The following is a 26,124-nucleotide window of genomic DNA, read 5'->3' as shown; positions in this document are numbered from 1 at the left end:
TGGTAGGGAGATCTTTTGTTCAGGCCTTTGAATTGAGGACTAACTTAGAAGAAACAGGTCTACAAGTTTCAGACCCCCACCCCCCCATCCAAAAATGGGCAATTCAATGAAGGACAGAAAGATGTCCTAACTACTTAGAAACATCAGAGACATTGACAATAGAGATGGATCCAATGAAAAAATGTCAACACATCTTTGAAGTACGAACCAGGTGACCACGAACATTGTGACACAATCGGTTTTTTTAAGCTGTCCAGCTGCTTTAGGAAGGAAACTAGCATCATTTCTGATCACCATATTATGGGGCTATGTCATATAGGGGAGCTACTTTTATCACTTGATTTCGTTCAATTTTTTTTAAATTTCTTAATTATATAAAAAAGTGCCATTTAATTTACTTGTAACAGCAAACTATTTCTTGATTAAATTACTGAAAATGCATCAACGTGAGTGTCCTTATGAATTGATCCCAAATATGTGGGCAGTCACTGGCAATGCAAAAATAATTCCAAATAGAATAAAATCATCCCATAAAATGTAAATTTATCAGATATATTACACACCTGTTTGTACCTTTATTTTCTTTCCTGTATTTATTTTCTATATTTTCGCTCTCCCTCTTTGTTTTTTTTTCCATCCGTGTCCTTTTTCTCCCCCTTAAGTGTGCACATTTCTTTTCCCTCTTAGCTGCTGGCCCTATCTTTCTTTTACTTTTCCACTTTTTGTCAGCTCTGTGCCTCTTTTTCCTGCTTTGCTGTTCATCTGCACTGCTCATACCAATACCATCCAAATTCCCCTCCCCCAATTCTCTGCTTAGAAGAATGGATGGCTCCAGCCTTCCAGCGGGCTTCATGATTTCTAAATTTGGGAAAGTAGCCACACACCTCAGGATTTCATCTCGAACAGTGCATTTGTGGGACCCCTCCATGCTAAAAAGAAGAATCTTCTTGCTGTCTGCTTTTCCCAGCATAACGAGAAATGGTACTATAAAGTACCTGACGAGGTAAGATCCAGTACTACACTGCAGGCCAACTTAACTCTCAGTATAGGAGAGTCAATTAATTTTTATCACACAATTCCAATCTCTGAATTTCTAGGTGTCGCATTGTAGAATTATAGAAATTGCTACACGGAAACAGGTTGTTCAGCTCAACCAGTCTGTGTGAGTGTTTATTCTCCATGTGAGCAGTAGTCTCAATCCCATATGCCGGCCTATTCCTATTGCCCTTTATTCCCCTTTTATTCAACCACCTATCTAAACTATTCTTAAATGCGGACATGGTCTCTGCTTCGATCACGAACTCTGGCAGTGGATTCCACAGCTAAAAGTTTCTCCTGCTCTTAATAGGACTTGTGTCAAAAGTAGGCAATAAAGAAAATTACATTAATAACATCCAACAAAGGTCAGGATAGAAAAAGTATGATGAAATGTCTAAATATAAAAAATGAAGCAACTGGGCAATGCGGAGTGCCTCCAACAAATCAGAGTACCATTGCCTAGCACCATATAGTGGTGGCACACTGACTGAATCTCCCATTCCATTCATTTTCCAATCTTGGCAACAGGGTGGTGGCAACTGGATTATTTCAGAACATAGTCTTACTATATTCTGCACTGGCACAGTGCACTGTCTATAGATAATGCTGTACAAGTAGAAGGATTTCTCTCATCTCTACCTTCAATGCTTGAATAGCAGAAGCCTTGTACAACTTTAACAGAAAAAAAGTAAGAGTTCTAAGCATTCACCTCCTCTCTTTAGCCTGTCGGTGAGCAAGGTTATACATCTCAACAGGTTTAGATATGAGAGGATGTTGAAAGGTTTTAGACCCATATAATTAGAAGTCTGCCAATACAGACATATACCTGAACAGCAATTCAGCAATTTTAAATTAAAGCTGTAGATTATTTAAAGGTTGTCGCTGTACTGTCAATGAATTATACAGATCGATGCCCAAATCCCATGGAGTGCAGAGATTTGAAACTTGCTGTACATTAGCCAGGCATACATTTCCTTACAAGACTGTAATTAAACCGGGTTACTGCAGAATATATTGCATCTTTTATTTTCAAATGATGGTGAATCTGGCTCAAATCCAGTTGGAAAGGCTTAATGTTAGCTAGAGGCATAAATCTAGCCTGCATTAGTCACATACCTCCTGAATCGGCTAATTTCAGATTGTCAGTGTTATCTTCGTAAGTGTACAGGGCCCTGTGGAGAAAAAGAATTCAGACCCATTAATTGGCTTTGCCACCACATATCTAGCCCATTCAAACCAAAACATAATTTTAATATTTGGCACAAATTAAATGTATTGAATTCGGTGGTACATTAACTCTTTATATTCTTTGCATGCGCATTGGCTCACTTCAGTCCAAGTTCCTTGAGATCTCCAACAGACCACAGCATTACTTCTCATTCTGTTTCAATGACAAAGGGCATGGGGACTGAATAAAAACCAAACTATTACAGTAGGAAACTCACACTTTTACACCACAGTGAGAGGATACTCTCTATCCCAACTGCACTGTATTGATGTTTGGATAAACTCAAATATAAGAAAGCATAGAACAAAAAAATGCCATTGGTCTATTACTTCCAGACCATGTGTCATAGGCCCCAACATGGACTCAACAACAACAACATACATTTATTTGGTAGTCTTAATGTAATAAAAATCTCAAAGCACTTCAACAAAGGAGATCAAGAAATAGGGAAAGATTGGGGTGGTGAATTAAATAAATATTGAAGAGGTTTTCAGGAGGCATTGGAGGTAGGGGAGGGAGGTAATAAGGCGAAGGAAACACAATGGCTTTCGTTTCATCAATGTTGAGCTGAAATAAATTTGTGCTCCTCTAGGACTATGCAGTCAATCAATGTACAGGAGGTTGAGGAATCAAGAGTAAGGGAGATAAGTAATGCTGGGTGTTGTCAGCGTAGCTATGAAAGATCAACACTTACTTAATCTCCTGAAAGAAATTTCTACAAAGTCTCTCTCTTCAAAGATAATCAAGTGAAACAACAGAATATCTATCAAACCTTACATCCTACATTACTTATTTTTGACTGATTGCTTTCCACGATAAGACATTTCCATGGTGCCAGCTGCTCAGGAATTATTGTAGTCCATTGAGTACGGTACAGTGGAATGTGTTCCACAAAAATCAGATCCCAAATTTGCATTCCCCAGAAATCATAGCACTTGCACCAGTCAGAATGGCTTTTAAGTAGGGTAGCTTTCAGGAAGGCTGCAGGCACGCACTCCCTTCTCTCCGAGCAAAGCACAAACTGGCAGCCAGCTCCGCCCACAACTTAGCAGCCAGCTCACAGTACTGGAAGTGATCATGGTGGGGATCAAGTTAGGCATTCTAAAACCAGGTACTGCTGTATAAAAACCTGAGGTCTTGATCAAGTGGAAACACAGAAGAAATTCAATGAAATGTCTGAGAAGGGCCTACTATCAGATGTTTTTACCGTATATGGAATTGGAGATTAAATCATTTCTGCAGTATGGTTAGTTTATGAGAACTGGATGAGATATTTTTGACCAAACATAATTTTATTAATCAGAATGCTAGTCCTACATACATCCTAAACCAGGAACAGAGAGACAGACAGAAACAGCCAGTTTTTGACTTTGATTTGGTGCCAGCATTATGTATGCCCCCATCCCAGGAACTACAGTGCATTTCCTGAATTAACTGCTCACAATAGCACACATGATGTTGGCAGCATGCTCAGCATACATACAAAACAAAATTGTTAAGTGCAGAAGCACCCCACTGAGAGCTAGCTGCATAAAATAGGAAACCTCCTCTGAAATCAGACCCAACACACAATGCCACAGAGAAGCATAACCCATGTAATCTCCTGCATTGAAGTTCTGATATCAGCTGTGGCACAATGAGATGCCACCAAACTATGGGCATAGCCATTGGCCCTGGAAGTAAAATCAGGAGGGAAAACTTGTGAAGGAATAAGCAATATACCTATTCAGAAAAATACGCCATTCTATGAAAGAATTCTGACTTTATTAAAACATGACAAACTAGTTCTGGAAATCTGGAAGCCTCAACAATGGAGAAGCTGTGAACAGCATTCAGGCTTTTGAGATAAGATAAGTTGTTGACACTGAATCAATAACCTTGTTGAAACAGGAGGTTGGAGTCTCCTGACGTCTGAATCTTTGGGAAAAAGACAATGGTACATCCTGGTTAAGGTGTTCTAAAGTACACTTCATAAACAGGCACATAAAAGCAGAAACATATGCCTTTGTAAAAATGACATCAAATAGAAACACCTGCTGTCACACCGTTTTTGTGTTAAGCTTAAGACACCTACACAGGAGACATGATTCTTAATGCTACCAGCTGATCTGACTAAGAATAGCAGGGGTCAGCAGAAAAATGACTAGAGATAATTAGCTTACATCAGCAGAAAACTTCAAAGGAAATACCACTGAAAAAGGGTATAAATATTGAGCTTTCAAATGGGATGACAGATTCGCCGTAAAGGGGCAAAGTGATTCTTGGCTTCAGAGGCAGGCTCTAAGTCTACACCTCTTTGTACCTCGGGTATCAAAGGTATTTGATTTTGGTGGATACTCTGAATAAACTTTAAGAACTGTAAAACTGTAGTGAAGTTAAGATTTGAGAACAAGGATCTCCGATAAGAATTGAAAGCTCTCTCTTTTTGGAACTGTTAATGTTGCGATTGAAACACCTACTGTAATTACATGTCTGTTCTTTAATAAATCTATATATTTTTAGAATTGTCTCACATAATACTTCTGTATCAAACTCGCAAACTCAATCTCTGTACGCTCTTTGGTGAGGAGTTGCAGAATTCTGAGGGAGTTTTCCAGACCCACATAATATCCGGAATGTTACAGTCTAGCTAAACTTATTAAAAGTGCTATCTGGAGGACAGTAACATCTTCATGTTCCTTTCCTTTAGGGAGAGATAGTCTGGGCCTTTAGACCCAATTAAGCGTCTTTAGGATTCGGCTACCTCAAACTTTAGTTGAAAGTGAACGTCTGAGGAATACACCTGATCCGGGGTAGCACTAAAGGGGCTAGGACTCGTAATTATCCCTTCAAACTGTTCTCAGGTTGCGGTGAATTTTCTCGCAAGTAGTTTAAGGTAGGTTTGGCAGAAGCGGTCGGCCTGGTTGATTCCCTTAGACTGCAGGTACTCTTTGGCACAGGAACAGCAAAAATAAAGGAAGTGCTCGAACAAAAAGGTCATACTGCACTTCTGTCAGAAAACACGCCTCATCCATAAGTGATGAAAATACAGCCTGATCTGCCTTTGGCTGGTTAATATGAAGATTGTTGAAAAGTCCATCCTCATATTGCTTCTAAAGGTTTCACCTTAACCAAATTTAATCTGGAAATAGCGGATGGCAACAGCACCACAAATGCAGCCTAACACAAGTCAGCAACAATGAAAATAGTCTCAATTTAGGTTCTAGCTTGGCCAATAAGGCAGCCATGTGCACACAGCCTCATTGGTATGTAGTCAGATTTCAATCCTATAACACAAGGGTGTTGAACTAGCATTTACGACAATACGGAGTTGCATTCGGTAATGTTTTCTTTTTTCTGAAATGCTTTTCAGCCCTTCAATTTTCTTCACTCAGAGGAAAAGTCAGCTTGAATTCTCCTGACTTAAGGGAGTCATGTTTTTGTGGTGCAGTGTTTTCTAACTATAGAAAGTGTGAGGATGCCAGAATCACTGATCACATCTAGTGCTACAAAATTATTGCATCAAAATCTTAAATATGAATATGGGTGTGCACATAAATCCCCGTACAAGATTAGTTGGCATGGTGGGGGGGGGGGGGGGGGGGGGAAGGGGGGGGAGGGTGCACAGAGAAAAGAAAGGCCCCAATTGATCAGCAAGCACTTTTTCCACAGGGAGGAAAGAAAATGAGTGAGCCTCAGGAATATTCTTATGGATCATCAGGTAGCTGAATTATGCAGCCAACCTAGAAAATTAGCAAATGCTGAAACAGCTCAAGGAGGGCCCTGATTATAAGCCTTTGACATGTGAAAGCAAGTTTACTGCAGCATCCTTAAGCATCATCCAAAATTCCATCACTTGTATTAAGAGGAAAACAAGCCTGAAGGACGAAATCAAAATATTGAAAGCACAACATTTGTGGTACAATCCTAGAGGGATCTGGAGGCATACTCCCCCAGGAAATTTACAACTTTTACATAACAAGTTATGCATTCCAGTTAAATTTAAGCAATTTTATATTTCACAATTGAAAATATCGAAGTGATGTTTAGATTTTCAATAGACCAACCAGATCATCACTTCTTCAAAAGTGATCTTAATGGTCACTCACCCACATCCAGCCCTCTGTACAATACACTGAGGCACTTTTATTTCCCACCCAACCTGCACGCCCCACCAAATACCAAGTTTACAGAAACATGTACCCAATCCAACCCTTTCACTGACAACTCTCTCCTCCAACCCGCCCAGTTCATACTGGCACTCTTTTACCCTCAATTTAAGCTCATTCTCTTCTTCCACCTCAAATCAAGCCGCAATCTTCTCATGTCCTCTCAATTCAAGCCGGCACTCTTTTTACTTTACACCCCCCCTCCTGCTCATTACAACTGACTGCTCTCCCTCAGCTGATGAATTAGTACTCCTCCATGTTAAACACCATTTGGAAGAAGCACTGAGGGTAGCAAGGGCACAGAATTAACTTGTGGTGGAGGACCTCAAAGTTCAAACTTCCAATGGCAACAGTAATTAGCCTAATTAGATGGAAAAGCTGCTTATTTAAACCATTTCCTCACAGGGAATAGTTCGAGTAAGGGCTTTAAAAGGAACAGGCCAGATTAGCAGTGAAACAGCACAACTATGCTCCGGCCCCCAAACTACCCATGAGAAAGCTATGGAAGAAACGCTGGTTTTATGTAAAAAGGTTGATGTCATTAGTAACTGAAACGTGCTAGGAGTATGTTGTAGAGATTAATTTATCTCTAGTAGTTTCAAATGATCAGGATTGAGTGCAAACCAATATGGTGGGTATATTGCATTTAAGCAGAGTTTAAGACGGAACATAACACACTAGTTATACAGCAAAAACATACGACCGTGACAAATAGCTGGTACCGGTCCTGATCGTACAGTCGGCTGGCGTGTACGAAAGCTCTTCAGCTTATGGCCTTTCTCCCTCTCTTTCTCTCTTCTAGAACCACCAAGAGTGTTAGACACTCTCGGGAGCTCTTCACTCCACCGTCTGTACTAAGGGCTTTTCAGGTCTTTTAGTTTTTTTTAGGGGTGGACCAGGGGTAGAATATTGACATGACCATTTAACCTATGGAGGTTTCCATTAAAACAAGGTACCCAATGGTATGTCAAGTTCTTTGTTTAAGCCATAGAAAAAAGGCCAACCCTCATGTTATCTACCACCGGTCAGGGACCCTCATAGCCATGCGGAGAACTGTTTTCCCTCATCTCATCCAGCCCTGTCCTTCCAAAGCTAGGATCTCTCATTTCATCCTGTCTTGTCCTCCCCAACCTGGAGCCAGCAACCGGACATACCAAGTTCGGCCTTCAGACTCCTTCAGTCAGAGACCCCTTTGTTGGAACTGCTTGTTATGAATTATTTGTGTTCATGCAGCTGGCTGTGCAAATTAACTATTTCATTTCATTATCAAATTATTGTACCATTAAATGAATCATTAAACTCCCAAAGATATCTTCGATTCTATTCCCACATACTGGTTAACTTACGCATTTTAGCAAGCAATTTTGATATGGTTATTTGCAATAATGGAAGAAAGATAGGTGTGGGGCCTTGGTTGGCCAAATTAAAGATACATTAAACAAAGTCAAAAGCTGAACTTACAAACAGCAGATAGCTAGCCTGGGAGGCAAGGCCATATGTGACTGCCACTATGTGGAATGTAATAACATCCGCAGAGAACTGAAAACATGGGCAAATTTTAAGCATCTATCCATCTAATCTAATACTAGTCTCCAGACACACTATCTCAAGTTCTAATACAAGTTTCAGGAAAATGAAACTGAAGCAGTTCCAGTAAAACACAACTTACACATTAACCCCTTACTTGTCTCAAGCTCTAATGCAATCATTTAAACACAGTATTATTCACATCACCATATATATTTTTGGTCCCCCTAATTTTTAACAATGTGCTCCTTCAGGCTGCTCTGTTGACATTTGCAGTTGAATTGACTGGGAAGGATCTACGAGACTACACCCATTCAAAACAGAGACTCTCCTTCCACTCAATGTACAGGACGGTCACAGAGCACTGAGCCCAGTGTGCCACCTTGAAATTAATTTCATGTGGATTATGGAGCCCCAATCCAATCAGCCTGCTGTCAAGTGACACCCCTTTTGAAAGCAAAGAGGGGTGGGGGAGAATGAGCGTATTATTTGGATTGCCTCTCTTTGAATTTTATTGCCGTTTTACAGAATGTTTACAAGAGTTCTTTTTAAGACTATGATCAAGTTTAATTGCGACATCTTAATTGCACTGTTGACAGGGGTAAATTAAGGCTCTCAGTGCTGAATTTCACAGAATAGACAAGCATATCAGCAAATTGGACATTTAGGTCGCCGCATCCCAATTCCCAGTACGTGCTGTCATATGAAGCATCTTCACCTGGAATGCTAACTTGTAAAATTTACCCCACACTATATCCTGACCGACATATAGTGACCATAGTATAGTACATCAAGAAGTAACAAAAATAATATGTCAATTGTTAATTGTCTTTCAGTGAACATGCACTGATAGCATCACAATCACTTTTCCACACACACACATACATTTTTGGATTAGGACAGAGTATTCTGACTGATTTTCTTCCATCTTTCGCCCAATGTCCTCCTCAATAAGCAGTTTTAATACCTCACCTGTAGAACAGCACCTCTGACCATGCAGACATTCCCTCATACTGCACTGAAGATCAACTTAAATATTGTGCTCAAGTCTAGAAGTTGGCACTCTTGTGTCAAAAGAGAGAACAACTGAAACAGACTGTAACCCATCTGAATTCTTTTCTTGAAGGTAACGATACATCCTTCGACTCACCATGAGCAACTTCATGGGAGATCCGCTGGTCCTTTGTAATAGGCTGAGATAAATAAATAAATGAAAGATGATTGGAAGTAGAAAGCTGGTGAAGCTAAGGAAAATATGAATCTGTATGGAAACTGATGGAAAATGAAATACACCTGCAATCAGTCTCTGGGAGTCCATATTTTCAATAAGTTGAAAAATATTCTCGCTACTCCACTAGCACTACCATTTTGAACCTGGTTGGGCTGTAGGCTCCTGCCCACCTATAAACTGATCCCACCTTCCCAGGCAATGCAAAAGGCAACAGATTCAACTAGCTCATCACATCAGCTGTTATTCTAGCTGATCTGGGATGGGGGAGGGGTAATTTGACAGAGTGGTGTGCAAGATTATTTTTCCATACCAAACAAAAATGGAAATGGTTCACTGGTCCTTGCAGAGTTAAACTTTTTCTGTCTGGAGAAACCTTTTGAACACAATTCATTCTGCAGGGGCACTGTTAGTAGCCAGTAGTTAAGAAATGATTCCAAGCAGAAAATGGTCTGTGCTGAGTTAGTTGATTTTAATTAGGTGCGTGTGCACGCGTGCATGTGTGTGTTAGCTGACATGCTTACTGCAGTCAAATAATCTGCTGATGCTCAACTGTCCAAGTGCACAAATGAGCATGGCCACCTAGGAGAGGGACTGGAGGGCACCTGGCGTCTGTGGAACCACACTGCAGGAGGGAGTCAATGCCATCTGGAAGGGGGTCTTGGAGGGGGGAAAAAAAATCAGAGAAAAACGGGAATCACAACCTCAAGCAGAACTCCAGGGCTGATTTTATGAAACCATGATGCTTCCAGAGCTCACATCAGGAATTCGGGTGTGTGCCACCCACTCTCTTCAAACCATTAACTGTAATGGGTGGAAAATCATGGGACGCAGACACCCAAATTCCTGATATGCGCTTCTGGCAGGCAAGTGTCCCGTTGCCCACCCGCATCCCCCCCACCCCCAACACCCGGGGCACGATTTTATGCCTTTGCATGTCATTTTGTTCACTTTTGGAAGTTGTAACAATATTTCTGAACAGCAGAAATTAGTTTAATGTCTGTATGGAGACTGCCTTGATACTGGGTAGCATCTATAAGTTACACAGTCTTTACATGAATCTGAATGATTGGCATCATCGAGGGAAGCCGATCAAAACTCAATGGCCTAGAAATTGGGTATAGCCCCGCTTGAGAACTGGGGATGCGCAAAGTTTATAGCCAGACGAAACTTATCGCCGCCTGGCGCGATATTGGGTTGCATCGCCCCCAAAGGGGATTGAGGCGCTAAATCAGCCGTTGCACGGTGCTCCTAAGGCGCAAAAGGTCAGGCGCTACTCAATTTCGACGCGGACGGGCGCAGCGCAGGTGAACTCAATTACGGGAAAGCACGAGACCTACAGGCGCCGGCCGGCTCTTAAAGGGGTGGGTCAGTCAGACTGAGCTTCAACACCCAACGCCCTGTAGGCCTCAGATTCGGCACTCGCCCTTGTCTGGCGGTACAAACTTGTTCATTATGGAGAAGGTTAGGCAGAGAGCAGAGCACTTCAGCACTGAGGGTCTGGACCACTTGGTGGCTGCAGTTGAACACCGTCGAGAGGTCCTGTATCCGGATAATGGCAAGAGGCCAAATCAGAAGGCTTATCGATGATCTTGGAGGGAGGTTGCTGTGAGGGTGAACTCAAGCAGCATGGCGACCAGGACCCCTGTTCAGTGCAGGAAGAAATTCAACGACCTCACACGGATCGTTAGGGTGAGTGATGGTTTACCAAACTTGTGCTTCCCTCCATCTGCAGCTGACTTCGGGCACCCTGCTGCAATGATGCGCCAATGGCCATCTGTCAGTATGCACCCATGGCCCTTTCTGGGCACACACATGGACAGATGTCTCAAGGCCTCATGTAAGGGCTCTTGCACCATGGGGGGCATGCGATGAGGTCTCAAGGCCTCATGTAAGGGCTCTTGCACCATGGGGGGCATGCGATGAGGTCTCAAGGCCTCATGTAAGGGCTCTTGCACCATGGGGGGCATGCGATGAGGTCTCAAGGCATCGTGTAACAGAACCTCCCCTTCTTTCCCCTGCAGTCCAAGATGGCGATGATTAGAAAGGAGCAGCGTCGAACCGGTGGCGGACCTGCACAAGTGGTCACTCTCACGAATCTGGAGGAGAGAGTGCACCAGAGTGCACCAGATACTTGGAGGACGTCTGTCTGGTCCAGTGACCACTGCATCTGCCGACCCCATTACTGACAGCGAGGGTAAGACTCTTTTTCACCTGTTGCCTTCCACTTGGTCCCCCCGCCAGCATGCATCCTCAGTGTGCAGCCATGTCAGAGCCTTGCCGCAATCTGGCATGCCTTTCAGCAAACCTGTCCTTTTGCTAAAGCCACTCTTCCACCTCCCACTTTCAGATGAAGCAGCACCAACTCGGGCTCAACGCGCTAAAGCTGCCAGTGCCAGTGCCACCGGAGGCGAGGACCAGGAGGAATCCGGACCAGCCATTGCAGAATCCGGGGAGCTGAGACATCTGCAGACTGGGGATAGTAGTCCCCTGGAGGGGAGGGGGGGTGGCTCTGAGGATGAACCAGTTGCCGGACCAAGCGGCATGCAGCCACGCAGGGGGGATGGGCAAGTTCGGCCACCGTCTCCCCGCAGGGCAAGGCAGGTCGTCATGACTGCTGCACAGAGTGCAGATGAGGTCCGTCGCCTGGCAGAGATGAGCAAACAGGCCCGGGTCAGACACATGGAGCGGATGGCTGCAGTGGAGAAAATGCCCGAGTCAATAGATTCATTGGCTAGGAGTATGTTGGACTTCGGGGCAACAATGGAGAGGACTCTGCAGGGCTTTGGGGCAACAATGGAGAGGACTATCCAGGGCTTCGGCCCAACAATGGAGAGGACTGTCCACGGCTTTGAGTCGGCAATGGAAAGGACTGTTCAGGGCTTCGGACAATCCCTGGAAAAGGTCTGTGCAGGGCTTGTCCGAGGCAGTGGAGCGGTCGGCTCCTGCCTTGTCCGAAGCCATGGGAAGAACTGTCCAGGCCTTCTCCGAAGCACTGGCACCTGGCACACAGGTCCTCACTGTTGCCACGCAGTCACTTGCTGGGCTCCTCCACAGCCAGATTGACGCAACGCGATCTCTCACTGCAGCCACCCTCTCTGCATCAGATAGGATCACCCCGGGCCCTTGCACTCCCGTACAAGGCCAGGAATCCGTGGAGCCTGCGATTGTGGCGGATGAGCCGAGCCGCTCCCCTCAGATAGCCAGTGTGTCGTCCGACCATGGTGCAGGTGTCCTCTCTCGGCAGGAGACCATTGCACATGCCAGCGCTGGGACGCCTGCATTGCAGCTGCCACCACCTGCAGGCCACACTGCTTCCAGCCATGGTCACAGCAAGCATCCTGCGTCCGCACCCTCCAAGCCCAGAGGTCGGCCAGGCTGTACCTCAGGGGCTTCTGCGCTTCCAGACAGTCAGCAAGCGTCCCCCAGCCTCGAGCCCGCCACTGGGGTCCAATTACGTAGGAGCAGCAGGGAGGGAAGGGGCCGGGCGCGAAAGAGAAGTCATTCTCCCTCAAGGGGCCAGTTGTAGAGGGAGGTGCTGAGACGTTTGTTTGTCCAAATTCAAGGACACCCTCAGCTGCTGTTATATTTGCAGAAGGTTTGTTGAGTTTTGCGGCTTTGCCGAACAGTTCAGTTATTTTGAAAGTTATGGTTTCTGCTCACATTACGTTGTTTAGCTGTAATGAAAGACTTGTGTGTCAATAAACAGAAGTTTCAATGTTGCATGGGGCATGTGACTACTTTCAGTGATGCTGGCATTCAGAGACCCTCAAACATCCAAAGTGCGCATGAGTTAAGGCTCTCGTCATTCTGCCACAGGGGTGACGAGACGAGTCCAGAGGAGCCTCTGACGTATGGACCTTCCACTTTCAGCAGCCCTGCCATCTTCCTCCTCCTCTTCCTCCTCCTCCTCCTCAGCCTGCTTGTGCAGGGTCCGAGGGAAGGTAATGAATGGACGCGTTCGCCTATAAAGGGCATCTGTCACTTGCCGGATGCAATAGCGGACTGCAGCCTGAGCGACAGTCGCATTGTCCCCAATGGCTGACTGAAAGGATCCGTTGGCATAAAAATGGAGGCCATCAGTCAGTGTAGCCATCACGGACAGAGAGGTTCTGCAGCGTTCACGCGGCTGCAGATCCTGACCAAGCAGGTGGCACAGATCAGTAACAATGTCCCTCCAAATTCGGAGCCTTCGCAAACACTGCTCCTCCGACATGTCAAGGCTTGTCACCTGCTGCCTAAAGACCCTCGCAGCATCCTGTCGGATTGGCCGACCTCCATTGCCCCTCCTCCTTCTGGCCAATCCCGGCCCCCTCTCTCTGCCCCTTCACAGTGTTGGGCAATGAGGCCGTCGCCCTCCAAACAAGCTCCCATTCCGATGCCAGTTGGTCTAAAGGCTTTTAGGTGTAGTGCTGCAAGTGCTTCGGACAGGGTTGAAGGTCCCAAGTACTGTAAAGCTAAAATCCCAGAACTCCGCTCCACATTAGCTCGCCAACTCTCTCTAGCAGCGATCGCAATGAGCAGGCCAAGTGGCAGAAGATTCTGCACTAGAGCTGTCCCCTTTAAATAGCGCCGCCCTACTCCGAGAAGGGCCTGTTAGCCCTCCCTCGAACTGTCACTAATAGCGCTGGGCGCTTAGGCTCAGGCGCTCCTAAAAGGCGTTGCACACTGAAATGACATCATGAGCTGCTTGCGCTCGCAGGCGCGCGCAAACACTTAGTGCAGGCGCTAAACGTATAGTCAATTTCTGAGTCGGCGCTATCCTCATAGCGTTCGCCCCAACATAGGGCTTCGCCCCAATTCTAGGTCTCTAGGCGCTCAGCGCCAGCACTACCAACCCAATTTCTAGGCCAATAAAACTTATATGATCAATTGAAATCTGGGAAGGAGAATCAAGATAAACTCATTGATGAGCCAGAAGTAAACGTGAACTTCCCTACAGCTACAGGCAAAATGAACTCAGATCCAGTAACTTAGCACAGAACCAATCACATTCACGTTGATAGAGTTGCCCTGATCCTTCCTGTGCCAGAGAAGGAAAAGAAATACAGCCAGGGTGATTGCTTATCAGGTGGGTTCTGCTGGAAAGTGTATAATATTTATATAAAAAAGATATATATATATATTTATATATATATATATATAAAACCGTATGGCCTAGAAATTCAGTTGTTTGCGCCAGCCGCTAGCACCTTAGGAGATGTGGGGTGCTAGGTGGCCAGCGGCCGGGCGCAGCGCGATCTGCGCCTCTCCCCAACTTCAGTAAAGATTTAGCGGCGGCGCAAAGCCTTTGCGCGCGCTCAGCTGCGCGCGCAGATCCTGACATCATTTCATCGTGCAACACCCTTTGTGCGCCCCAAACCGGAAATTCAGTGGCGCCGGCCTATTGTGCGCCTGGCGCCCATAGCGACTGGTAGAGGGGAACGGTTCCCAGTCGCTGCGGGGCGAGGGGGGCGCAAATTAAAGGGCACTCCTCCTGCAGTAGAAATGGCAGCCATTTTGCAACACTCCTCCTTTGTGAGAGACGGATCTTTGCAGAGAGACAAAGGTAGAGAGCTTTCTGGTTTGGCTCAACACTCGCACAGGTACTTGTGGCTTCAGGCCACAGCTTTGCACTTGTCTTTAACTTCAGAGCCATAGCATTGATTGGAAACATATAATGGGGGCTGCAATGGGTGCAAACGTTGGCCTTCTCCATAGTCCTGGGCGTTGTACAGATCAAGCAGCAGTGGTCAGGCCTTGCTTCAGGGCTGCAGTGTGCAGGGCGTGGAAGGCAAACAAATCCACCCTCCCCCTTTAAGAGCTCACCGGCGCCAGAGTGTCTGCCGTCAATCAGCAACTCGCCGAACCTGCGCTGCGCCCGCCCTCGGGGGTATCGCACAGGGCCGCCGGCTTAGCGCCTAATGATAATCGTGCATCGCCTGTTTTAACGCAGCAGCAACCTCTTGGGGCGATGCCACTGAATATCGGGGAAGGTGGCGCAAAGTTGCGCCGGGCGCAAACTTTAGCGGCCGCCCGGCTGTAGCGCCCCAAACGTGGCTATACTGAATTTCTAGGCCTATGTCTCTCTCTGTCTGTCTTTCTGGCTATACAATCAAAAGTTATAGAGTGTACCTACACATATGTTATATCAAAAGAAAGCTTATCATTAGGGGACTCTCGTAGGCATATTTACTTTTTCCTCACACAAAAATTGTTATGACAATATACAAAAAAGGCTCAAAAGTCCTACCTGTCATTAGCGTTGACTGACGTGCTGCTTCACCAATCCTACAGTTCACTCACCTGATGGTTGACCAATCAGTGCGTCACGGGCGGGTCCTAATCCTCCAGTCTCCCTAAACTTCGCTGCCATTTTTTCCATCCCCACAGGGACAGCAACACCAAAACAAACCTCCACATTCCGGCTCCCGATCCCGCCCCGCCAGAGCAGCAGGTAAGTTGGGCTCACGCTGGCCGTGCCTCGCAACCGCTCGGCCCGACACACACAGCGGTTGGGGGAGCGGCAGCGGCCGGCAGCCGCGCGATCCGCAGGAGAGCTCAGCTCGGGTCCATCTCGGCCGGACAGCCCGGCCGCGCCTCAACCGCTAGGCCCCGCACGGCCGCTATCACAACGGCACCGGGCCTCAGGTGCTAGGCAGGGAGAGGGGAGGGAGGGAAGAGGACAGCACAGAGAGACGAGGAGAGGGACAGAGAGGGGGGAAACACAGGGGCACGGTGACTGCGCGGCCCAAAATTGCCCTGGCAACGCCGGGCTCCCCTGCTAGTATAATATAAACAGGATGGGGCTCAGCTATGATGCCCGCCATCTGTTGAGATATTGGGCTGTATTTTCCGATCGGAGGCCTCCCGCGTGCGGAAGCCTCCGATAAGAAAAAAATCTACGCAGTTTCCCGAGGTGTGTGTAGTTCCGATGCTGGGCCTCTCGAACTCCAAGTGTGCAGGGCCTACGTATCCCAGGGGCGCATGTGGTTCGCAAGCGTCCCTGGGATCACGTGGGCCATGGGGAGCCAATCAAAGGGAATCTTCCTTCATACACTTGACAGATAGACCTGTCAAAAATATGAATGGAGATCACCCCAAAAACACTTGAAAACATTAAATAATTAAAAAAAAAAATCACATTACTAAAATTAGTTGAAATTACAATAATATTTTAAACAAATTTAATTTTTTTTTTTTTAAATTAAAGTTTTTTTACGGGGTTAAAAATAAACTTACCTTTTTTTAAAAAAAATGTATTTTTAAATGATAAATGACAAACTTTTTTTTCAACTCTTATCCTGGTAAAAGCAGGCCTTACGCCTGCTTTTACCAGGCGTAAGAATTCTAAAGGTTTTCTGTGGACAGAGGTTCTCCAGAAAGCGGAGTTATCCGCCCACAGGGGCCCTTCTCCAGGGCAGGCGTCCGATCTGTCAAAAGGATTCTTGACAGATCGGAAATGCCGGTTTTCAGTGCATGCCTGAAACCGGCATTTCCGATGTCCCTACGGGTGGGTACACAGATCAGAATGTCTAGACTTACACATGACAAATGGTCACTTGGACAAGATACTGGAGGGCTGCCGTGTGATTGGAACTGTACCAGAACCCCGGGTTGGGGGGGGGAGGCGGGGTGGGGAAGAGGAGTTGAATGACAAAATTGGGAAGGAAAAAAAAGTGTTAAATATAATAAAACAAAACTGGATGTTTTATCATAATTAAAGCTGTCTCCACCTCAAACTTTTTAATGACTCAGATTATATTGAACTATTCAAAGCAAAGCCAAAAAAAGTTCATACTATTCTCAGAATGCTCGATGGAAAACTATAATCTGGTTTGGATTTAATGATCTCATTGACAAAATATTTCCTTATTGCTCAGAGGCTGACATTGAAAAATCTGCTCAGTCTTTTCTTTCCAGGAACTCCACCTTAATAACCCCAACCCATTCTAAATCAATCGATCAGATACGAAGACAGAGGCCCAGGATAGGTGCAGCTGGGTCTTTTAATTAGTCATGAAATGCTTAGGTGTTAATGATGATTCACACCACTGTGAACCTTTTGAAGAGAACAACAGAAATTATAATAAAATCCAGGCTGGCTTGCGCGAAAAGAAATTCAGGCAAGTCGGACTAGTTTCTTTCTAATCCCAAAATTCCAACATTTAACACAAGAAATGTACAGAAAACATTTGTGTTTTAAAAGATTTAGTCAGTCCAATGCACACTTTAATGTATAGTTTCATGTATGTTGGAAACCCCAAGGGGGCTAAATTCGGTTGATTCGAACCTCCCGTTAGCGCCCACTTAGGGTGCTAACGGGGCGCAAATCAACTAGCGCCTGGGCACGGCGCCGCTAATGCCTCCCGCGAAATCCCATTAGAACCGCGTGCTTCCAGTAGCGCACCTCCTTTCCTCTCGGGGCACTACCTGGGAAAATCGGCTGCGGGGGCGCTAACTTTTTCGGGGCACTAAAATTAGCACCCCAGCAAAGGTAGCGCCCCCCCTGTTTACCCCTAAGCATTTAGGATCAGAATTCAACATTCACTGTGAAAGTCGGACCTTTCCGTAAAAACTGAACAGTGCAGTGGGTTAGCACGCTGCTCGTTCACTTACGGGACTTGCCCATTTTCTGCGTCTTGCAAGGGCTCATGAGAAATGTGTTTGGACCAATCTACCCTAGATTCTAGCGAGCATCACCCAGAACACAAAACTGCCCACAACAGAGTGCAAATCACAAATCTCACTCAGACCTTAGGCTAGTCAATCGGCGGGGGAGGGGGGGGGGGTGCGGGAGGGACACATCACAACTGAATCAGGTCCTGTAATTACCCAATATCCAGATGTGCACACTTTCCAGCAGGGGCCACTGAAGAGAAATCAGAAATGGGAACCCTGGCTTAAAAATCCCTCCATAGCACTGAGGACAATACTAGTACCACTGCCACTACCCCAACTGAAATCACCTAACTCAGCACAGACTTGGGATCAAAATTCAGATCTACCTGGTATGTATGACTCAGTACCACACTAGGCAGTGCACGTACCCACGGAACCCAAGTAGCTGTGAGTTTTGTATTTTTCGAACCATGCTATATCCAATCTGGGAGTAGTGGTGACGTGTTGGGACAGGTATCAGAGCAGAGTACCCAATAAGGGAATTGTAGAATCATACAATAGAGGAGGCCATTCAACCCATCGTGCCTGTGCCAGTTCTGTAACTGGTGCATTTTCAATTATGAATAGAATCATAGAATGGTTACAGCACAGAAGGAGGCCATTCGGCCCGTGGAGCCCATGCCGGCCCTCTGCAAGAGCACTTCAGCTAGTCCCACTCCCCTGCCCTTTCCCTGTAGCGCTGCAATTTGTTTCCTTCAGGTACTTATCCAATTCCCTTTTGAAAGCCATGATTGAGTCTGCCTCCACCACCCTTTCAGGCAGTACATTCCAGATTCTAACCACTCGCTGTGTAAAAAAAGTTTTCCCTCATGTCGCCTTTGGTTTTTTTGCCAATCACCTTAAATCTGTGTCCTCTGGTTCTCGACTCTTCTACCAATGGGAGCAGTTTCTCTCCATCTACTCTATCTAGAACCATCATGATTTTGAACACGTTTATAAAATCTCCTTAGAGCAGAGAAGGTTGAGAGGAGAACAACCTCAGCTTCTCCAGTCTATCCACGTAATTGAAATCAGTCATCCCTGGAACCATTCTCGTAAATCTTTTCTGCACCCTCTCTAGGGCCTTCACATCCTTCCTAAAGTGCAGTGCCCAGAATTGGACACAGTACTCCAGTTAAGGCGGAACCATTGTTTTATAAAGGTTCATCATTACTTCCTTGCTTTTGTACTCTATCCCTCTATTTATGAAGCCCAGGATCCCATATGCCCTTTTAACCGCTTTCTCAACCTGCCCTGCCACCTTCAACAATTTGTGCACATATACTCCCAGGTGTCTCTGTACATGCACCCCTTTAGAATTATGCCCTTTAGTTTATATTGCCTTTCCTCATTCTTCCTACCAAAATGTATCACTTCGCACTTTTCTGTGTTAAATTTCATCTGCCATGTGTCCGCCCATTTCACCAGCCTACCTGTCTTCTTGAAGTTGATCACTATATTTCCAAGTTTTGAAATGATTGCATTACACCTGAACTTCATTATCAAGCTGTTATCAAACAGGCCTATGTAACCTGAGCTTTCCCTGTGTCCATTCGCGTGCGCACTTTGGCTGCCGCTCCAGACCCGAGCCATTCCACTTTTTCCCCCTATTTTCCTTTTCTCTCTATCCCTCCTGGATGTACTCTCCCGTCATCATGCCTTCTTTCATTTCTCCTCTCTCGGATGCACTGCCCTCCCAAATCCCTATCCCAATCCTTCATTACTCTTCGACCTTCCTACTCTCCTGCCGCCGTGCCAGGCTTGACTCCCTCTTAGATAAGCCCACACCTTCCCTCTGTGCCTCTCTTGGCATCCTATGAAGGGCCCGTTGAGGCACTCATCGCTGCCGCCTTATGAGCAGCAACCCCAACTGTCCCATCCTACTCTCTCGCCGACCTTCCCGCCCAGCGCGCCCACTGGGAGCAAATCTTGCCAATCTCCTCCCCATCCAACTCATCTCCCCTCCCCCCCCCAGTGCTGACCCTGTGGGTGCTGGCAGTGGGGCAGCCATCACCGACCCTCTCCGCATCTCCCTCCAGAACGTCTGTTCACTTGTGAACAAGGCCCTTGCCATCCATGTGCATATCGTGGATGATTGCATCAACATCGTGGCCCTGACGGAAGTTTGGTTGAGGGGTGACGACACCTTAGCCTTAAATTAATCCTCCCCACCTGTCTATACCTTCCACCACTTGCCCCACTCAGACTGCCGTGGTGGCGGTGTGGCTCTCATCACCAAATCACACCTTGGTCTGTCCCCCTATTCCTCCGGCAGTTGTTCCTCCTTTGAGCATCTCACCTTATTCCACCCCTCTCACCTCATTTAAAATTCTTGCTCTCTACCACCCACCCAAGTACCATAAAATTTTTATTACTGAGATATCTTCACTGTTCTCCTTTAGCCTCTGCACCAAATGACTTCTCATCAGTGATTTCAACCTCCATCTTAATTCATCATGCTCTCTCTCCTCTGAGTTCACTAGCCTCCTATCCTCTCAATCTCTCCCTTCATGTAAGCTCCCCAACCTATATTCATGGCCACCTCCTTGACCTTGCCATCTCTCGTGGCCTCGCTACTCCCATCGTGTCAATTGCAGATTTGATCATCTCTGACCATTTCCTCATATCGCTCTCCACCCACATCCCCCTTCCACCCCACCCCCAACCCTACTTCCTTCTGTGTCCACCCCTGGAAAAAAACTCTCTCCCAACTCTTACAACTGCACTTATGAAATCCCAACCGTCCAGCCTCTGGCCCTCCATTCAGCATGGCATTTCTGCAGCTACCGATCTGCACAACCACACCCTCACCACCATCTTTGATGCCCTAGTCCCTACTAAAACAAGTACCCTCTCTCACCCTGGCCGTTCCCCCTGGTACAGCTCTCATCTTCACTCCCTTAAGTCCAAGGGATGCAGACTTGAACAGATATGGCGGACAACTGGTTTAGCCATTCACCTCCAGATTTAGCTGGACCACAAAGCATTATTGGGTCCTGATCTCATCTGCCAAAATTGCTCACTATTCCAGAATTATTCTGGAATGCAAAGATAAACCCTGGCTCCTATTCTCTACTGCTAACCATCTCCTCCACCCTCACCTCCGATAACAAGTGCGAGGAGCTCATGGACTTCTTTGTCTTTAAGATTGAGACCATCCATTCAGCTGCCTCTGTCACTTCCCTTCCTTCCCCTAGCCCACTGGGCCAAACTTCCTCTAAGATTCCCCCCTGCCCTAGCCCTGAACTCGCATCTTTCTCCAGTTTCTTTCCAATCTCCCCTCATGACATCTCTGTGCTCATCTTGTCCATGAGACCCACCTCCTGCACCCTCGACCCTATTCCCACCAAACTGCTGGCTACCCAACTTCCTTTTCTGGCTCCATGTTAGCCGATATTGTTAACGGTTCTCTCTTCTCAGGTACTGTCCCCCCCTCCCTCAAATCTGCCATCATCACCCCTCTGCTCAGAAAGCCAACCCTTGATCCCTCCGTCCTTGCAAACTACCACCCATCTCCAACCTCCCTTTCCTCTCCAAAGTCCTTGAACGGGTTGTCGCCTCCCAAATCCATGCCCATCTTTCCCACAATTCCATGTTTGAATCCCTCCAATCAGGTTTCAGCCCTTGCCACAGTACCGAAACAGCTGTCAAAGTCACAAATGACATCCTTTGTGACTGTGACAAAGGTAAACTATCCCTCCTCGCCCTTCTTGACCTGTCTGCAGCCTTTGACATGGTTGACCACTTCATCCTTCTCCAACGCCTCCACCATCGTCCAGCTGGGTGGGACTGCATTTGCCTGGTTCCATTCTTATCTATCTAATCATAGCCAGAGAATCACCTGCAACGGCTTCTCTTCCCGCTCCCGCATCGTTACCTCTGATGTCCCCCAAGGATCTATCCTTGGCCCTCTCCTATTTCTCATCTACATGTTGCCCCTTGGCGACATCATCTGAAAAATACAGCATCAGTTTCCACATGTACGCTGACGAAACCCAGCTCTACCTCACTACCTCTTCTCTCGACCCCTCCACGGTCTCGAAGTCATCTGACATACAATCCTGGATGAGCAAAAATTTTCTCCAGTTAAATATTGGGAAGACCGAAGCCATAGTTTTTGGTCCCCGCCACAAACTCCGTTCCCTAGCCACTGACTCCATCCCTTGGCTTAACATCTGTCTGAGGCTGAACCACACGGTTCGCAACCTTGGTGTCGTATTTGACCCTGAAATGAGCTTCCGACCACATATCCGCATTACAAAGACCGCCTACTTCCACCTCCATAAAATCGCCAGTCTCCACCCTTGCCTCAGCTCATCCGCTGCTGGAACCCTCATCCATGCCTTTACCTCTAGACTTGACTATTCCAACGCATTCCTGGCTGGCCTCCCGCATTCCACCCTATGTAAACTTGAGGTCATCCAAAACTCAGCTGCCTGTGTCCTAACTCGCACCAAGTATCACTCGCCCATCTCCCCTGTGCTCGCTGACTTACACTGGCTCCCGGTTAAGCAGCGTCTCGATTTCAAAATGCTCATCCTTGTTTTCAAATCCCTCCATGGCTTGGCCCCTTCCTATCTCTGCAACCTCCTCCAGCCCCACAACCACACCTCCACCCAGAGATATCTGCGCTCCTCTAATTCTGCCCTCTTGAGCATCCCTGATTATAATCACTCAGCTATTGGTGGCTGTGCCTTCTGTTGCCTAGGCCCTAAGCTCTGGAATTCCTGCTTAAACCTCTCTTTCCTCCTTTAAGACGATCCTTAAAACCTCTCTCTTTACCAAGCTTTTGGTCACCTGCCCTAATTTATCCTTGTGGCTCGGTCACATTTTTTGTCTTAAAATACTCCTGTACAGTTCCTTGGGATGTTTTACTACGTTAAAGGCACTATATAAATACAAGTTGTTGTTGTAGTTACAATACTATGTATAAATAATCTTCCCTTAAACTGTTTCACAAAATGTGCACAAGAGTTCACAAAATGGTAGTCAGTGTTTGGATCAATCAACCACTGCTCCTTTGTGTAGGAGGGTTGCAGGCATGCGACAAGATGAATGAAAGGCTGGTTCAGGACTTTTAATTGCATCATTGACTGTAAATGAGGTAGTTTAAAAAAACAATTGCTCATTTAATAAATGTGTTCAGTATATATTTTAATGCTTCCATGTGTATTTTATTGACAGTGTCTGGTTATACTGGTTTTACTGAAGAAAAAGCACACTGGGAATGTGCCCAGAGCTTTCACTAATGATGTCAGAAGATTTTACAAAAAGAAAAAGAAAAAGGCTGCAGAATGTCCTAAAATTCTCCATAATGCCACTGGCCTCAGTCTGTAGCTTGCACGTCACAGAAATCATGAGTGTAGTGGGAGTGGGTGGGCGGGAGTGAATTCTCCTTAAAAAAAAATTCAACCAAATAGAACTAGTAAGTAGTATAAATGCAACTTAATCATTAATTATCTAACAGTCCTAATACCAGCACTCAAACTCCAGACACGCCTCAAGTTCAGTATTGATCAGAAAGATTAAACCATGTTTTGACTCAAAATATGCACATCCAGTTAATGCAGACTGTGTCTCATCGCAGACCCAGGAAACATCAAGTACAGTTTCAGGGTCAGACTAAGCACAATGAGCTTTAGTGTTTTGAACAGGACAATGGAAAACTATAGCATAAAACATTCAACTCAAACTCTTCCATATCGAAAAGGAGGCACCTCAGAACAGCTCCCCTCCCACCCTAGTTTCGTCCTGCTCTCCCAATCCTAACCACTAATTTAACAATGTCACTTGAATTCCAGTTCCTGCAATTATATCGGTGGAAGAGGGGCACTCGCATCTGCGCATCTATGTTCTGTGCCTTTGCGAGCAGTTCTAATGTTAAAAATTCTACGTTCAACTTGATGAGGCATATGTACACATTCAGATCCAGGCTCTTCAATGTAACTGAGCTCCCTACTAAAACTTGCCTATGAAATACAGTTTGACCTCTCCAGTAGAACTAGTTTGTAAAGACCTGTGATATATATTGCTCTGTGGGCTTGTTTCTTGATTGATGATTCTTGATCAATGGTACAGTGATTGCACTTTCTTTGTGACACATCAGTTTTCTTCCAAGTGATTATTTTTTCATTCGATGATTCTTTGAGTCTTCAGTCTGTAAATCCTTCCACTACTTCACAATCTTCCCTTGGAGAATAGTGTGAAGATACAAAAACAGCAACATCCAAATGGACAGATTGAAATGTGTTTCCGAAATCTCTGGTAATACCAGCTGCAAAAAAGCACCTTGTTTAGTACAGTAGAGGTCTTCAGATCAAGTGGGTAGGGGAAACACTAGCATCAGCTCAGTCAATCAATCATTCTCCTCTTTCCCAGCTATATTTAAATTGGAATGTTTCTCCTACTTAACTAGTCTGCCCCACCAGAAAACCTGTAATAAATACAAGGAAAACACTGCCCTTTGTAAGCATCATGCAACCGAGAGTAAGGGTGATGTGTGGTCCTTGTACCTTTGCAGGCTCTTTCTTTGGTTTCCAGCATGTTTCTGTGCAATAAGTTGGTTTGGGTCTTGATACGCTTATCAATTACTTCATAAAAGGTGATGAGTCGAAGAAGAGATGACGAGTCGAAAGAAGAGATGAATAAGGCTTTTATTAGCTAAGAAGAGACCATGCTTCTTCGTGAGTGACTGAACAAGTCTGAACGAAACCCACACAGTGGTGGGTGGAGTCAGCTGAGGCATGCCTCCATACACAGCGCCACCCAGAGGTGGCAATATACAATACAGTGGTTTACCACATTCACCCCTTGTTTAATGTGAAGTCCGGCGGGGTGAAGGGTACTACAAGTTAAGTCTATCAGGAGGCCTTGTCTGACGTCCTGATCGTCGTGGTGGCGGCGGTGGTGTTGCAGCATCCGACGTCGGGTCTGGTGTCTGGGTGGTTGGCGAAGATTCCTGGGGCTTTGGCATGCCGTCTGCAGGGGTTGGGTTGGGAGGGGTGGTGGGGGATAACAGTGGTAAGGGGGATAACGGTGGTAATTCAGGGGTACCCGAGGGTGCGAGATCTCGTATGGAGACCGTGTCCTCCCGCCCGTCTGGGTATGTCACCCAGGCATACTGGGGGTTGGCGTGTAGGAGGTGCACCCGCTCGACCAGGGGGTCCATTTTATGCGTCCTCACGTGCCTCCGCAGTAGGACGGGCCCAGGAGAAGTCAACCATGCCGGTAGCGAGGTTCCCGATGTAGACTTCCGGGGGAAAACGAACATTTTCTCATGAGGGGTCGCATTAGTGGCAGTACAAAGCAGTGACCGAATGGAGTGGAGCGCTGCAGGGAGGACCTCCTGCCAGCGGGAGGTCGGAAGGCCCTTAGATTTTAGTGCTAAGAGGACTGCCTTCCAAACCGTCGCGTTCTCCCTTTCCACCTGGCCGTTCCCCCGGGGGTTGTAACTGGTGGTCCTGCTCGTGGCGATACCTCTTGTTAGCAGGTACTGCCGAAGTTCGTCGCTCATGAACGATGAGCCCCTGTCGCTATGTATATAGCTGGGGAACCCGAACAGAGAGAAGATGTCATTCAGACACTTGATGACCGTGGTACTGGTCATGTCTGGGCAAGGGATGGCAAAGGGGAAACGGGAGTACTCATCAACTATGTTGAGGAAGTACACATTGCGGTCAGCGGAGGGGAGGGGCCCTTTAAAATCGACGCTCAGGCGTTCGAAGGGGCGGGTGGCCTTGATCAGGCTTGCTCTGTCCGGCCTATAGAAGTGCGGTTTGCACTCGGCGCAGATTTGGCAGCTCTTGGTCATGGTCCTGACCTCCTCGATGGAGTAGGGCAGGTTACGGGATTTGATAAAATGGAAAAACCTGGTGACCCCCGGGTGGCAGAGGTCATTGTGGAGGGACTGCAGCCTATCACTCTGCGCGTTGGCGCATGTACCACGTGATAGGGCATCTGGGGGCTCATTGAGTTTCCCTGGCCGATACAAGATATCATAATTGTAGGTGGAGAGTTCGATTCTCCACCTCAAGATCTTGTCGTTCTTGATTTTACCCCTCTGCTTATTATTAAACATAAAAGCTACTGAACGCTGGTCAGTGAGCAGGGTAAATCGTTTCCCGGCCAGGTAATGCCTCCAGTGACGCACCGCTTCTACAATAGCCTGGGCCTCCTTTTCGACGGAGGAGTGTCTCGTCTCGGGGCCCTGGAGGGTCCTTGAGAAAAAGGCCACGGGTCTGCCCGCCTGGTTAAGGGTCGCAGCTAGGGCGAAGTCGGAGGCATCGCTCTCCACTTGGAAGGGGATGGACTCATCC

The 26,124-nt window shown here is 46.5% G+C and overlaps 1 protein-coding gene across 3 annotated transcripts in view; it reads right to left on the bottom strand.

Moving 5' to 3' along the window:
• LOC147113979 (drebrin-like) overlaps positions 1-26,124 on the bottom strand; it is a 208,841-nt gene that overhangs the window by 73,549 nt on the left and 109,168 nt on the right. For all 3 annotated transcript variants that reach the window (XM_085995443.1, XM_085995446.1, XM_085995444.1), the window contains one exon: positions 2,155-2,210. In XM_085995443.1, the coding sequence (XP_085851569.1) occupies positions 2,155-2,210 (56 nt within the window). The remainder of the gene's footprint in view (positions 1-2,154; positions 2,211-26,124) is intronic.

Source organism: Somniosus microcephalus, chromosome 8 (assembly GCF_052327205.1).
Source record: "Somniosus microcephalus isolate GS21.2 chromosome 8, FLI_Smic_1.0, whole genome shotgun sequence".
Classification (NCBI taxonomy): Eukaryota; Metazoa; Chordata; class Chondrichthyes; order Squaliformes; family Somniosidae; genus Somniosus; species Somniosus microcephalus.
Note: the sequence above shows the minus strand (reverse complement) of the source record. Positions and strands in the feature narration are given on the sequence as shown.